The 16,556-nt window shown below is 51.7% G+C and overlaps 1 protein-coding gene across 5 annotated transcripts in view; it reads right to left on the reverse strand.

The window, feature by feature from the left end:
• Positions 1-2,938: 2,938 nt before the first annotated feature.
• atg9b (autophagy related 9B) overlaps positions 2,939-16,556 on the reverse strand; it is a 55,364-nt gene continuing 41,746 nt past the window's right edge. For 4 of the 5 annotated variants that reach the window (XM_052022792.1, XM_052022793.1, XM_052022791.1 and 1 more), the window contains 7 exons: positions 16,254-16,433; positions 15,281-15,526; positions 11,962-12,194; positions 11,302-11,392; positions 7,206-7,290; positions 6,216-6,355; positions 2,939-5,125 (listed from right to left, as the gene is read on the reverse strand). In XM_052022792.1, coding sequence (XP_051878752.1) covers positions 5,117-5,125; positions 6,216-6,355; positions 7,206-7,290; positions 11,302-11,392; positions 11,962-12,194; positions 15,281-15,526; positions 16,254-16,433 — 984 coding nt within the window. In that variant the 3' untranslated portion in view covers positions 2,939-5,116. Of the gene's footprint in view, positions 5,379-6,215; positions 6,356-7,205; positions 7,291-11,301; positions 11,393-11,961; positions 12,195-15,280; positions 15,527-16,253; positions 16,434-16,556 lie in introns of all 5 variants that reach the window. The other variant, XM_052022794.1, reaches the window with a different exon arrangement.

Here is a 16,556-nt window from a genome sequence, read left to right on the forward strand (position 1 = left end):
TCCATTATCCGTTGGTTATTTGTGCTTCCGAGTTGCACCTGGATTTTATCCCGGTGAAGACACCCTGGTACGTCTCCTACCATATCCCCAGAAGCATCATTCCCATGGTGTGCGAAGATCTCGGCCTTAAACGTACTTAAGGACTGACTGTACACAGCCGACTGGGATCAAAAATTCACATCCTTCTGAGTGAAGAAGTGTCTCCTTGTTTCAGTCCTATAGGCTCACCCTTGTTCGGGACTCTCCAACCAAGGAAACAGTCTCTCAGCATTGACCTTGCAATTTCCTTCAAAATCTTAAACGTTCCACTGCTATCATTTCATCTAAATCACTAATGCAAATTGTCAATAGCAAATTCAAAAGGACCGATTTATTCCGACAGGAAACACCAGAGGCTGCAGATGCTGGAATCTGGAGCAACAAACAATCTGCTGGAGGGACTCAGTGGTCGAGCAGCATCTGTGGGGGAGAGGAATGGTCGACGTTTCAAGTTGAGACCCTGCAACAGGACTGAGAGGGAAAATAGCCAGTACGAAGAGGAGGGGGAGGGGTGAAACAGGAGCCTGTAGGTGATGGGTGGACCGAGGAGGGGTGAAGGATGATGGGCAGATAGAGCCGGGAGGGTGAAGGTTGGAGACGGCTGCTGGAGGGAGATGAGCAGGAACACAAAGGTCTCCGATCAGTGAGGAAGGTGGGAATGGGAACCATTAGGGGAGAGGTGTAGGACAGGTGGAACCAGATGGGGGAGGAGATCCGGTGGGTGGATGGAACGGGAGGGGGAGGGGGGTGAAAATGGGTGATGGGGGACTGGTTATGGGAAAAGGAGAAAAGTGGGGAGACTTGAGATGCGTCAGAAGGAAGTAGAGAGGGGACACAGGTGGTGAGCGTTACCTGAAACTGGAAGATTCAGTGCTCACACCATTGAGGTGTAAACTACCCAGCTGGAATACGAGGTGCTGTTCCTCTAGTTTGCGTTGGGCCTCCCCCCGCAGTTGAGACAGGTCGGCGTGGGAATGACAAAGGGAATTGAAATGTCAAGCAACTGGAGGCTTGGGATGGCCATTGCGCACCGAGCACAGGTGCCCTGCACACAGGTCGCCTCGTCCGTGCTTGGTCTCACCAATGTAGAGGCCACATCGGGAGCACTGGTAATTGGCTCATTATTGTCACGTGCTAAGATACGGTGAAAAGCTTTTGTTTGCGTGCTGTGCAGATCCTGCCACACATTGAGGTAGTACAAAAGGGGTAAAAAGCAACAGAAAATGCAGCTGCACTTACAGAAAGTGCAGTGCAGGCAGACGAGTAAAGTGCAGGCAGACGAGTAAAGTGGAAGGGCCACGTCGAGGTAGACTGAGAGAACAAGAGTTCCTCCTCCGCATGTGGGAGGCCCTGAGTGCAGGTGACGTGGTTGGAGGTGCAGGTTCACGTTGCCTCACCTGGAAGGATCCAGGAATAACTTTGATATGCAGTCACTGATGGGTGGACACAATGAACTGGCGCACACAGTATGGGCTGAACCAGCCTTCCTTTGTGGGGTTACAGTCCTCTGATTCTGTATGGGAAATGCATCAACACAGCAAGATCCCATAAACAGCAATGCGACACAAGAGCCAATCTGTTTGAAAAATTGAGTTTGTTGACAGAAACTCAGCCAAACTGGAGGGACCCCTGGTTTCAGTTTCCCAGGCACTGAGTTCTGGAATCCTGGTGCTACACCTCTACTGGGGGGGGCGGTACTGAGGGGGGGTCACTGTGGGGGGGGGGGTGGCGGTACTGATGCGGCGGCAGGCGGCCAAGGGTCCCAGCCGGTCTGCCTACTTACCCGTCTTCTGTGCTTACCTGCGCGCGTGGGTGTCTTTGGAGAGGGAGCATGTGGTTTCTGCGGGCATCCTGGCTGAGTTCCGTGCTCAGTGGGCTTCTCAAGAGATTGCATGTGTCGTGGATGGCACCAATGAGATTTTGATCTGAAGTACTGAGGGTTGCGGTAGCAGGCGTAGTGATGTATGTGTGTTTTCACAGGTGTTAGTTTACAGTATTCTTTGAAGTTATGTAGTTGATTAGATGATTCTTTCTGTATTAGATGTAATACATTTGATACTTGTCTTTTGTAGTGCTTTTAACTAATAAACATTTTGTAAAAAAATGGGGTGGTACTGAGGGAGGGTCACACTGTGGGAGGGGTCAGAGCCACACATACGGATTTTGTGTTTCGATATGTTAACCGGAGGCCCCATGTGCTCCATCTGTGGAAGCGACTTCAGGAAGAGCCAGTGTCCTGTTTAATTCTCAGCCAACATCACTAGAAACAGAACATCTGGCTGTTACCACACAGCTGTCTGTCGGAGATTGCTGTGCATTAACTGTGAGTCCTCATTTCCCGTATTACAACAGTAACCACAGTATTTACTCTAAAGCACAGGAATGTTTGACAGTGCTGTGAGAATTTAGGATTAACTTGTCCACACTTCTCACAACAGAATCACTCTTTGCTGCACATCTCCACCCCTCTGCCTTCAGTTTCCCAGGCACTGAGCTCTGGGACCCTGTCGCTACACCTCTCTGCCTCTCCTCTCTCTGATGCTCCTTGTACCAAGCTTTAGCTCAGTTGCCCACCCCTTGCCCTGGTTCTGCTGTGAAGCGGCTGCAACATTTTCTGTTCCGCGGTGGAAGGATCAGGGCGTGATTCTGCGTCTTGGTTAATGATTGCGGCTCCTCAGCTCAGTAACCTGTGACTGCCAACCTCCAGCGCTCCCAGACACAGTGAAGAACAGAAAACCGTGCACACACCCAAGCCCCTGGCTCTGTGGATGCCTGTACTTCAGGAACTCCTGCCTGCTCTGACAGGTACATCTACAGGGCAGCCTGTGAGCTCATCGGACGGAGCGACTGCGTCAAGTTTTGGTGCTGCAGGAATCAAGAGGAAAAAATTAGACAGAAGTTCGGTTATAAATATTTAATAAAACTTTCCTATTTAGCAGTCATTACTTTGTAAAGTTAACTGACATCATCGCATCGAGCAGCTGATTGTTTAATCTGAAAATGAGTTCATTCAATGAGAACAGCACCACGCACAGCTAGCACCTCCGTCCAGTGAATACTGGGGATCAAAGTTAATACTTATGCCAGCACTCACTGATCCATCAGACACTCCCAGGGCAGCAGCAACACAGGAAAGACACAGAGTGAAGTTCCCTCTGCATTGCACCATCACACACTCCAGGGCACAGGCTAGACACATTGTCCATTACACGCTCCCAGGACAGGAACATTGCATGTTGGATACAGAGCGAAGTTCCTCTGCACTTTCCTGTCACATACTCCCAGGGCACAGGTTAGACATGGAGTAAAGCACTGTCCACGATGTTCCTTACACATTCCTGAGGGACATGCGAGTTAGATACAGAGTGAAGCTCCCTCTGTGCTGTCTCATTACACATTCCTGGGGCATAGATTAGACAAAGAGTAAAGTTCCCTCTGCACTGCCCTGTTACACACTCCCATTGGGAGTTGAGGGTTAGATACAGAGAAAAGGACCTTCTGCACTGTCCCAGGACAGGGTCGTGTGTGTTAGATACAGAGTAATATTCCACCGACAGACTGTTTACAAGAGGGAACTCTCTGACACCCATCACTCATCTGCTTTTACCAATGCTATTACCTGCCCATTGAAAACTGGTTCCCAAGGAATTCCCACCAGCACAAGCATGTTCAGGCTTTGGGCGAGTACAGAATGAAGCTTTGAAAGCAGACAATATACACCTGGTGTAGGGTGAGGTCACAAATCCAAGACCCCAACTGACGTAATGTGCCGGCATGAAATAAATCTAACATTCCGATAAATTGCACAATATTTGAAGCTCTGTCTCAAAACAAATCAAGTTGGAGAGCTTGTAACAGAAGAACTGCCGAACTGAGACAGAGTGAGCTGGAAATGCTGCTGCTGCACAGACAGTGAGACAGTTATTCCAAGAGTTCCTGTGCACCAGGTCCACACTGATACTGTCTGTAACATTCATGTTGAAACACTTTATTATCATGAACAGAGAGAGTCACAGGGAGAATCAGTAGAAGTGGTTCCAAATCGTGAAGGAGAAACTTGGTTCCAGAGGCAGGAGGGTTGGTGACTAGGGAAGCAGGACTGAAGGTGACTGTGGGCAGGGGAGAACCAGAGGGGAGATGAGGGAATGTTTCTTTACACAGCTGATTGCAGTGATCAGCAACACACTCCCTGGAAGGGTACGAGCACATTCAATCAGAACACTCACTGGGACTGGAGAAACTGGATCCAAACCAGGGGGTGATTTTACACTGAGTGGTTCTTGCAAAGACTTGGCACAGGGACCAGGAACCAGGAACCAAATGGCCTCCTTCCATGCTCTACAAGCCTTCATGTTGGGTCTGAGCTGGATCCTCCGATGTCTTGGTGGAGACAGGCACCTCCCAACAGAGAACTCCCTGACCAAGGGGGTCCCTGTCAGACAGATGGTCCCTCAGATCAGTGACCTCAATCTCCTAGGGTGGGGTTACAAACACAAAGAGAAAGTTCTCGCCCATAATCTTTGCCCAGTGAACCTTTGCGGGAAAATCAAGAATAGGTTTTGCATGGAACATGGATTTTTATTGCTGCCATGCCTGTTGTTTCTAGTGACATGCACACACAACTGAAGACCAGGTGAGGTGGGTCTGGCAGAAGCAGCGAGGTGGTAGGGGAGCTGGTACAATACAAAATGCCAAAGGCTGACCCCAGCATTCAAAGCCCTCAGCACCCTCTCTGCTGCACCTACACCCCCCTGCGCTTGGACACCACCAATGCAACCCCTCAAAGGGCAGAGATGGGAGAAGGGAAGTGGTATCTGATCCAGGAAGAGAAGAAGGGTGGTATCTGATCCAGGGCAGAGATGGACCATGGTGGGGGGGGGGGGGGTGGGAGGGAAGGGAAGGGGCAAGGAGTTGGGGGGAGTAGAGAGGTCTGGGGGTGGGATGGGTGTCAATGATCCATGGTTTTGATTCTTGCTCATCCTCCTAGCCTCAGCACCTCCCTCCAGGCCTGACGCTGGTCTTTGCTGCTTTCAGTCACGGCCGCCCCCGCTGACAGACGAGGGCCACGAACGACGTTTCATTCCTTCTGCACGTTTAAAAAAACCCGTCTCTGAAATAATCCCAGGAAGCATGGGTGGCGCCTTCTGCACACTGGCCCTCGCACCAGAACACAGCAGAGGTACTGGAAGACGTCAAGCCACTCTTTAGTGCAACGGAAGCCCAGGAAAAATGCGCCACTTGCCGACCACAGGCCTTGGGGAAGTGGTCTTGGGGGTCCCACCACCAGCCGTTTGGGAAACAGTAAGGCCACCGGGTCAGTCCCGTCCAAATACTTAAACCTGCTCAAAGAAGCAGATAGACGATAAATGTGTGGGAGGGGCTAAGAGACAGGGGTGTGTGTGTGTGTGTGTGTGTGTGTGTGTGCGCGCGCGCACGAGTCCATCCCTTGGTGAGGGTCAGTGTGTGTGGGACCGTCCCCTGGTGAGGGTCAGTGTGTGTGTGTGTGTGTGTGTGTGTGTGTGTGTGTGTGTGTGTGTGTGTGTGTGTGTCCATCTGTCCATCCCCCAGTGAGGGTCAGTGTGTGTGTGGGACCATCCCCCAGTGAGGGTCTGTGTGTGCATGGGATCCATCCCCCAGTAAGGGTCAGTGAGGGTCCGTCCCCCAGTGAGGGACTGTCCCCCAGTGCAGGTCAGTGAGGGACCATCCCCCAGTGCGGGTCAGTGAGGGACCGTCCCCCAGTGCGGGTCGGTGTTTGTGTGGTACCCGTCCCCCAGTGCGGGTCAGTGAGGGGCCGTCCCCCAGTGCGGGTCAGTGTTTGTGTGGGACCATCCCCCAGTGCGGGTCAGTGTTTGTGTGGGACCCGTTCCCCAGTGCGGGTCAGTGTTTGTGTGGGACCCGTTCCCCAGTGCGGGTCAGTGTTTGTGTGGGACCCGTCCCCCAGTGCGGGTCAGTGAGGGACCGTCCCCCAGTGCGGGTCGGTGTTTGTGTGGGACCGTCCCCCAGTGCGGGTCAAGTGAGGGACCGTCCCCCAGTGCGGGTCAGTGTTTGTGTGGGACCCGTTCCCCAGTGCGGGTCAGTGTTTGTGTGGGACCCGTCCCCCAGTGCGGGTCAGTGAGGGACCGTCCCCCAGTGCGGGTCAGTGAGGGCGAGGATCCATTCGACTATTTAATACACACCCTGTTTGTCTGAGAAGGCACTTCAGTTTCTGAGTCCCTGGGACCACCGTCGGGAAGCTCTCCGCCTGCCTCCTCCGTCCATCCCCCAAGATGGAGTTGTGAATGGGCCCTTAGCGTTTCAGGTGGACTTAACGGAGGCACTGAGAGTGAAGGACAGCACTGATCAGCAGGCAGGCACTCCACACCTCCCTCCCTTCCACCTCCAGCACTGGCCTCTCCAGCACCAGGAAATGATCCATCCACACCTCTCCCGGTAACCTCCTCCCGCATCCCACCAATAACACCTCTCCTCTGTTCCAAAGGAAACAACCCACGCCTCGGCACTCCATGAATGCAATCGTCCAGCTCTGACAACTCGGCAGTCCCTGACGTCATGTTCCACCTACACTAATCCCATTTATGGCCTTGGTCCGTAACTTTCTCTGCCTTGGTGATTAAAGTGCTTGTCCAAACATTATTGTAAGTGTGTGAGAGTCTCTGCCTCCACCACCCCCACAGGCAGCTGTGTCCCAGATTCCAACCCCCCCCCGGGTGAGAAAATTCTTCCTCACGTTCCCTCTAAACCTCTTACTCCTCACCTTAAACTCAATGCCTCTGGTCTAAGACACTGCTGCCACGTTGCAATGACTATCTGCCCTATCTATGCTTCTCATAAATGTATATATCGCTGTCAGGTCCCCCTCAGCCTCCCCCCCCCCCCCCGAAAACAAACCGAGTCCATCCAGTTCCTCCCCATATCTGGAAAGCTCCATGGCAGTCAACGTCCTGGTGAATCTCCTCTGCACCCTCTCCAGTGCACAGCCTACCCAACGCATTAGCCAGCCTTTCCCTGCCCGTCCCCTGAACCTTTCACACACACAGTGCATCATTGCTCCTTCAGACTGAGCCCGACCCTGCCTTTTCCTGAACTACATCCTGCCGTTCCACTCAGTTTACTGTGGAGACGTGGTGTTGGCCTGGCCCTTCGTGTGGGGAGATGTTGGGAGGTACCTGGAGCAGTGGGCTGCTCAGTGACTGAGCTGTGGACCTGCGACCCGGAGCCCATCTGTGGTGGCTGCACCGTCTTCTGGTGGAGCTGCAAGAGAGGGGAAGAATGAGAAGGTTTCAGCCAAATCCTCATCGTTACCTCCTCCATGTTTCACCACCATTCCCCCTGCTGTCTCAAACCTGCCCAGCACCACTTCCCCAATTCCCACCCTCCCCTTGCCATTCCAATCCCTGCCCTCTGCACTTCCCCCAAACACAAACCTCTATCTCTGGCTCCCTGCGATTAACTCTCCCTCCCCTCCGCCCACACGCCAACCAGCACCTCACCCTCTGCCCTTCCCCTCGGGTACACCCACTCTCTGACCCTCAGCCACCCTGACCCCTCACTGCCCTTTGCCCACCAAACCCACTTTTCTCGACTGAGCTGTAGGAAGAACCAGGAGCTCAGTAAGTTTGCTCAGGGAAGATGGCTGCTGCTGCAACCTCAAGCTTGGTCTGAGGTCACACCTCAGACAATTTCAGAAGAAGGAACCCCTGCCTGTTCTGTATACAGCATAGGAACAGGCCCTTCGGCCCACCACGTCTGTACTGACCATGATGCCAACCTAAACTAATCCCATCTACCTGCATGTGGTCTGTATCCTACATCCCCTGCCTGCTCATGTGCCTGTCGAAATGCCTTTCAAATGTTTCCATCTTATCTGTTTCCACCATCCCCACCCCTGGCACTGTGTTCCAGGCACCCACCACTGTCTGTAAAAAAAAATTTGTTTTGAAAATTTCTTTTAATCTTCCCCCTCACCTTAAACCTGTGCCCTTTAGTGTTTGACATTTCCACCCTGGAAAAAAGATTAACTCTCTACTCTATCGATGCCTCTTATCATTTTATATTCTTCTATCAGGTGTCCCCTCGGCCTCTGCCGCTCCAGAGAAAACAATCCAAGTTTGTCCAACCTCTCCTAATAGCTCATACCCTCTAATCCAGGAAACAACCTGGTAAACCTCTTCTGTACCCTCTCCAAAGCCTCCACACCCTTTCTGTAATGTGGCGACAAGAACTGCCCACAGTGCTGCAAGTGTGGCCTAACCAAAGCTTTGTACAGCTGCAACATGACCTTCCATCTTTTATATTCAATGAAGGCAAGTATGCTGTACGCCTCCTTTACCACCATATCTACTTGTGTTACCACTTTCAGGGAGCTATGGACTTGCACCCCAAGGTCTCCTGGTATTTCAGTGCTCCTGAGGAGCCTGCCATTTACTGTATACTTTCCCCTTTCATGTGATCCACTTGTCAGGATGGACAAAGATTGCAGGACTGATCTGGTGTGGTCACCTCTCTGTTCAACCCCCACCCCAAAACTCCCAGCATTTCCCTATTCACTCTCTCTTCAGCTAATGGCAGCTACCTGTATATCCTATCCTTAGCGTCACTTCTTACTTTGTACTGTTAATTCACAGGGTTCATAGTCTGCAATTATCCTGCAGACTGAGCTGTTGGGGGGGGGGGGGGGTTGTGGTTCTAATACACCAACTCCACCATGGGGAGTCTGCGACTGAGGGAGAGGCTCATTCATAACTTGCTGTGGCATCATGAGTACCTACACTTTGGGACTCTGATGGGAAGATGGTGATCTTCCGTGAGCTGGAACTGTGTTGTGATCACGTGCAGTAACACATCCCACGCTTCCCAATGGCTCAGCTGTGGCTCACTCAACAACTCTCCAGGTATCCAGTCTGAGATCTGACTAACACTCAGACCCCACACCAATGCATCCAGTGGGAGCGTCGCACTCTGGGAGGGGCGGTACTGAGGGAGGGTCACACTGTGGGAGGGGTGGTAATGATGGCCGAGGGTTCCGGCCAGTCAGCCTGCTTGCCCGTCTTCCGTGCTTACGTGCGCGCGCGGGTGTCTTTGGAGAGGGAGCACGTGGTCTCCACAGGCACCCTGGCTGAGTTCCATGCTCGGTGGGCCCCTCAGGGGATCACTTGTGTGGTGGACGACACCAATACGATTTTGGTATGAAGTATTGAGTGTTGCGGTAGTGTGCGTAATGACGTACGTGTGTTTTCGCGGGTGTTAGTTTACAGAAATCTCTGAAGTTCTGTAGTTGATTAGATGATCCTTTCCGTATTGGATGTATACATTCCATATTTGTAGTCTTCTGTAGTGCTTTTAGCTAATAAACGTTTTATACAAAAAAAGGGGCGGTACTGAGGGAGGGTCACACTGTGGGAGGGGTGGTACTGACTTCCTCGCCCTGGTCTGCCGGCCGGACACGCCGTGGCGGTCCGTCTTGCCGGTGGGCGGTGAGGGCGGTCCCCGGTGGGGGTCTCTCTACGCGGGAGTCCTCCCGCTGTACATCGGGGACCTGGGGTGGAGGGTCCTACACTGGGCCGTGCCGTGCAACCGATTCTTGAGCTGGTTCACCGACACCCCGGCCGCCCGTCACTTCTGCGGCCGGGAGGAGACAGTGTACCACGCGTACGTGGAGTGCGAGAGGTTGCAACCCCTCTTCGAGTATCTGCGGGGGCTGCTGCTGAAGTTCTGGTTGCACTTCAGCCCGGCGCTGTTGGTCTACGGGCACCTGGTGCGGCGCGGGGAGGGGCGCGCGGTGGATCTCCTAGTGGGTCTCCTGCTGGGCCTGGCCGAGCTGGCCATCCACGGGACGCGGCGGCGGGTGGCTGAGGGTACCGGCAGGTCGGCCTGCCTGCCCGTCTTCCGCGCTTACGTGCGCGCGCGGGTGCGTTTAGAGAGGGAGTACGCGGTTTCCGCGGGCACCCTAGCCGAGTTCCGCGCTCGGTGGGCCCCTCAGGGGATCGCGTGTGTGGTGGACGGTACGAACGCGATTTTTATTTGAAGTGTCGCGTGTCGCGTTGATGGGTGTAGCATCGCGTGTGTGTTTCGTTAGTATTAGTTGCATTCTCTATCGTAGTATGTCGTTGCGTAGTTTCTTCTTTTCTGTATTAGATGTCATGTATTGACACTGGTTGTCTTTTGTAGTGCTTTTAGCGAATAAACATTTATTATTAAAAAAAAGCAGCAGTCCCGAGGGTAATGCTGGAGGTGTTTGATAAGACAGTGTAGAAGGAACTATATAGAACCATAGAACAATACAGCACAATACAGGCCCTTTGGCCCACCATGTTGTGCCACCCTTCAAACCACTCCTAAGACTATCTAACCTCTTCCTCGCACATATCCCTCTATCTTAAATTCCTCCATATGCTTATCTAACAATCTCTTGAACTTGACCAACACATCAGCCTCCACCACCACCCCAGGCAGCGCATTCCATGCACCAACCACTCTCTGGGTGAAAACTCCACCCCCCCATTACTTTAAAGCCATGCCCTCTTGCATTGAGCATTGGTGCCCTGGGAAAGAGGCGCTGGCTGTCTACTCTATCTATTCCTCTTAATATTTTGTACACCTCTATCATGTCTCCCCTCATCCTCCTTCTCTCAATGAGTAAAGCCCTAGCTCCTTTAGTCTCTCCTCATAATCCATACTCTCTAATCCAGGCAGCATCCTGGTAAATCTCCTCTGCACCCTTTCCAATGTCTCCACATCCTTCCTATAATGAGGCGACCAGAACTGGACACAGTACTCTAAGTGTGGTCTAACCAGTTTTGTAAAGCTGCATCATTACTTCGTAGCTCTTAAACTCGATCCCCCGACTTATGAAAGCTAACACCCCATAAGCTTTCTTAACTACCCCATCTACCTGTGTGGCAACTTTCAGTGATCTGTGGATACAAACCCCCAGATCCCTCTGCTCCTCTACACTGCCCAGAATCCTGCCATTTACCTTGTACTCCGCCTTGGAGTTTGTCCTTCCAAAGTGTACCACCTCACACTTCTCTGGATTGAACTCCATCTGCCACTTGTCAGCCCAAGCTCTGCATCCTATCAATATCCCTCTGTAAGCTTTGACAGCCCTCCACACTATCCACAACACCACCGATCTTTGTGTCATTTGCAAACTTGCTAACCCACCCTTCCACCCCCTCATCTAAGTCATTAATAAATATCACAAAAAGTAGAGGTCCCAGCCATGTCCAACCCATTCTGTATCAGAAGCCATTCTGTGCTTACCTCATGCATGTAGATAGCATGCAGACTCATTTCTGTAGAAGCAAAGTTAGCGAGAAGCAGGGATCTGCCTGAGCCAGCACTCTCAGTCACGCTGATGTAACAAAGAGAAACACAAGAGGGAAATGTCAATTAGCCACTAACTAATCCCGACTGGTTTCAAGCGCCTCACTTTTGAGACTATTTTCTCTGTATGAGCTTGGCTGTGTTATCTGACTTATCACTAGGGCAGTGAGTGTGGAGACCATGCACAATACTCAATTGTCAGGACCACTACCTCTCTTCAGTGATGGACTCCTCAGCCACCTTCCAGTGTCTGAATGCAACTGGTTCAATAATATCTTGGAACTCTTGCTGGAGTTAACAAAAGTCAGCAAAATATTCAACTGTAGGATGCATCACTGTCAAAAAGCAGCATTGCTCAGGCTTCGAACAAGGCACTTGTCTGAGCCATTGGACCCCAAGGGTGGTCCGGGCTGATTAGAGGCTCCAGGACTGGGAATGAGGTTTGCCTGCCCTGTACAGACAGGGACCAGACTGACGTCCTCAGGAGGTGGTCGAGAGCTCACACCGCCTGACCTACTGAAGCCAGAATCCTCTGGGTTTATCTCAGGATTCTGGCACCTGCAGGATTCTGATTCTGTGTTTCCGCTGGTCGCCTACCTCTCTTCGATGATGGTCCTGTCGCTGCGATACAGGGAACTCTCGGCACCGTTCTCCACCAGGAGGGTGTGGGACCTTGTCCGGGCCGGGTGGTGAGAGGAGGACAGCGAGGCCAGCACGCTGGCAGCAGCAGAGGCCGTACTGCAGGCCTGAGCAGGACCCCCGTCCCTGCCTGCCAGTGGTGAGCCCGGCAGTGCTGAGTGCGTCAGCAGGCTCATGATGAGGTTCTCCGGCTGCAAGGAGAAGGGTACAGTGAGGCACGGGGACATGCAGATCACACCCACACAACACCACATCCCACTGACACTGCAGTACTGCCCCTCTGACATCTGGCAATCCCTCCATCACTTACGTTAGTAGAGAAGAAAATGTTTTTTTGGGTTAACATGGAAGCCGCAGCCAAAAGTGTGAAGTGATACACTTTGGAAGATTGAACTTGAAGGCAGAGTACAAGATTAAGGCAGGATTCTTCACAATGTGGAGAAACAGAGGGATCTTGGGGTCCACGTCCACAGATCCCTCAAGGCTGCCGCACAGGTTGATAGGGTTGTTAAGAAGGTGTGTTGGCCTTCATTTAGTCAGGAGATTGAGTTCAAGAGCCGCGAGGTGATGTTGCAGCTCTATAGAACTCTGGTCAGACCACACTTGGAGTATTGTGTTCAGTTCTGGTCACCTCATTGTAGGAAGGATGTGGAAGCTTTAGAGAGGGTGCAGAGGAGATTTACCAGGATGCTGCCTGGATTAGAGAACATGTCTTATGAGGAAAGGTTGAGTGAGCTAGGGCTTTTCTCTTTGGAGTGATGCAGGATGAGAGGTGACTTGATAGGGGTGTATAAGATTACGAGGGGCATAGATAGAGTGGACAGCCAGCACCTTTTCCCCAGGGCAGCAATGGTCAATACCAGAGGATATCAGTTTAAGGTAAGTGGAGGAAAGTTTAGGGGAGATGTCAGAGATAGGTTACTTTTACACAGACTGGGTGCCTGGAACACACTGCCGGGGGTGGTGGTGCAGGCTGATATGACAGGGACATTTAAAAGACTCTTAGATAGGCACATGGATATAAGAAAAATGGAGGGTTACAGGCTGTGTAGGAGGGAAGGGTTGGATTGATCGTGGAGTAGGTTTATATTGGTCGGCACAACATTGTGGGCCGCAGGACCCGTACTGTGCTGTTCTGGTCTGTGTTCTATACAGAGGAAGATCCTGCAAACAGCAGTGAGCTGAATGACCAGTTAAATTGCTTACTTCTGGTTGAGGGCTATCTGTTGGTTAGGAACCAGGCAGAACTCTGCAGTTTACTTAAGGTAGAGTCAGGGAGTGATACAGCATGGAAACAGGCCCTTCGGCCCACCAAGTCTATACCAACCACCTGTTTTTACACTAATCTTACCACAACCCATTTTATTCTCCCATCAACTCACCTAGATTCTGCTACACATCAATGCACTAGGGGCAATTTACAGCCGCCAGTTAACCTACCAACCTGCAAGATGTGGGAGGAAACCGGAATACTTGGAGGAAAGCCATGCTGTCTCAGGGAGAACTTGCAAATTCCACACAGACAGCCACTGAGATCAGCATTAAGCCCAGGTCTCTGGCACTGTGTGGCTGATGCACTATTATCTAGTCTATAATCATGGCTAGCAAGCAAGGTTAGAGGTTCTTTACAACTGTTGGGAGACGAGGGAGCCACTTGAGCTAGTTGAGGAGCCGGAGGCATCAACTGCACTTGTTCTGACTGATAAGGAGTTCAGAATAATGGACAAATTACAAACCGACTGTCCTGGTCAGTTAGCACCTCTCACCACAGTCTCAGCGTGACAACCACCCTGACGGGCTGTGTGTTTCCTGCAGCTCTGGCACTTCTTTGTGTTTCCTCTCTCTAACCACCCTCACTAACCCATCAACCAGATGGGTTCATCAACAGCTAACCTCTGCAGCTGTTCCTTAAAATGTGGCTAAGAATCTTTAACATTCACCTTTACTGTTTGGTCTCGACTAAAAGATGCTCCCTTTGACAATGCGACAGTGCCCCATTAATGTCCATCGGAGAGTATGGTGCTCCCTCAGCACTACCCCTCCAACAGTCTAACACTCACTCAGAACCAGAACGGTATTTGAAGTCACAACCTCCCAACTCAAAGACCAGCTTGGCATTAACAGAAATCCCTGTCCATTAATAGAAGCAGCTGCTCGCTCTATTAGTGAATTAAAATCTGAAATGAACTGATTATTGCTAGGCAAGGATAATAACAGCTTTGTTGTCAAGCTGGATGGATGGATTTAAGCTGCAGACCTGCTGTGATTTCAGTGAGGAGCGGAAGAAATTTAAGACGCTGCTTCTTCCTGCTTCAACCTATTCTGCCGCAGAGCTGTGGCTGTCGTGGTGTTCAGTCTAGGATACAACCCTTTGACCTGTCCCATAATAGTGGTGTCAAGTATTCAAGCCAATAATTTGTGGATTTATCATAGTTAATCTCATATTTATATTTACTTTGTTATAATATTGTTCCTTTAGAAATTTGTACTCTGATCTATTTTACTGAGAGTGCTCGTAATACTCAGCAGGTCAGGCACCAACTGAGGAGAGAGCAATGAGTTAATGTTTTGTCCACTTGTGTGGCTACTTTCAGGGAGCTGTCGACTTACACCCCAAGATCCCTCTGTACATCAATGCTCCAAAGGGTCCTGCCATTTACTGCACACTTTCCTCTTACTTTTGACCTTCCACTTCACACTTGTCCAGATTAAACTCCATCTGCCATTTCTCTGCCCACATTTCCAACTGATCTCTATCCTGCTGAATCCTTTGACAAACTTCCTCATGTCCACAACTCCACCACTTTCTGTGTTGTCTGCAAACTTACTAATCAGCCCACCTACATTTCTGTCCACATTATTTATATACATCACCAACAACAAAGGTCCCAGCACTGATCCCTGTGGAACACCACTGGTCACAGACCTCCAGTCAGGATAACACCCCTCCACCACTACTCTCTGCCTTCTCTGGCCAGGATGACTTTGAATCCAATATGCCAAGTCTCCATGGATCCCATGTGCCTTATTCTTCTGGATCAACCAACCATGAGGGACCTTGTTGAATGCTTTAATAAAGTCCATGTTGACAACATCCACTGCCCTACCCTCATCTATCATCTCAGTCACCTCCTCAAAAAACCTCATCAGATTTTTTATTCCAGAACCTGCAGTGTTTCTGCCTTTGCAGCACCGTACCAGTGTTTCTGCTCCTCCTCCCACACTTCTTTCCATCTACTGAGATCCTGACCACCCCAGGGTGTGCTGTGACACTTACAACATTGGTGGACTCGTTGGATAGGAGCGAGCTGCAGAGGGGAGTGTCGGAGAGGAGGTGCTGAGCAGGGGGCCCAGCAGCTGCATCGTGCTGCACCTTCTCCTTCAGGTGGCTAATGAAGACCGAGCTCTCCTGGGGCGGGTGCCAGCGAGGGTTGGTGATGGTGAAGTGCATGAGGGAGAGTTCAGTCTTCCCGTTCTCTGCCTGCTGGTAGACTGAGGCCTCAGTCTGGCCTTCTGACAGCCACTGCAGAGAGAGGACCATTAATTCCAGAGCCAGCTGATATCACAGTGCCTGCCCCCAAAACCATCCCAAACCCAGGGGTCTGTCGCTGCAACCACCCCGACCCAGGGGTCTGTCCCCAAAACCACCCCAACCCAGGGACCCATCCCTGAAACCACCCCAACCCAGGGGTCTGTCCCCAAAACCACCCCAACCCAGGGCTCCATCCCCGAAACCACCCCAACCCAGGGGTCTGTCCCCAAAACCACCCCAACCCAGGGCCCCGTCCCCGAAACCACCCCGACCCAGGGGTCTGTCCCCGAGACCACCCCGACCCAGGGCCCCATCACTGTAACTGCCCCAACCCAGGGGTCTATCCCCAAAACCACCCCGACCCAGAGGTCTGACCCCAAAACCACCCCGACCCAGGGGTCTGTCCCCAAAACCTCCGCGACCCAGGGAGCTGACATTGAAACTGTGCCAACTAGTTTATAAGACCAACATCTCCCCAACTCTGTCAGCCCCAGGAACCTCGGGGAAGAGCTTCCACCTGTGAAGAAACCCCTAGGTTTATGGAGTCATGGAGCTACACAGCACAGAAACAGGCCTTTCGGCACAGCTCATCCATGCCGACCCTGTCGTCTACCCGAGCTAGTGCAGTTACGTGGAGTCTTGTGGGAAGTGTGGTGTAGATGTGTGACTGTGGGAAGTCTCAGTGCGGTCCCCTGCCCCTACCGCACCCCCCACTCACCATCGGGTTGCCGTGCTTGCGGACATCCATCTGTGCAAAGGAGCAGATGTCCCCGACGCCAACCACCTCCACTGAAAAGTTTCGGAAGAAGTCAATGATCTCCAGGGATTTGGGTCGCAAGGAAAAGATAAGCACAAATGGAGTGATGATCGGACTGAGCAACTCTTCCAGAATAAACACCTGGAACACACAGAACTGAAGATCAGTCACCACCCCAACATCACACACAGCCTGGAGAGTCCAGTCCAGATTCCTGCAGTGTGGTTCTGCTCACAGCCAGGTTGGGAGATCAGCCCAGCACTC

This window comes from Pristis pectinata, chromosome 9 (genome assembly GCF_009764475.1).
Source record: "Pristis pectinata isolate sPriPec2 chromosome 9, sPriPec2.1.pri, whole genome shotgun sequence".
Lineage (NCBI taxonomy): Eukaryota > Metazoa > Chordata > Chondrichthyes > Rhinopristiformes > Pristidae > Pristis > Pristis pectinata.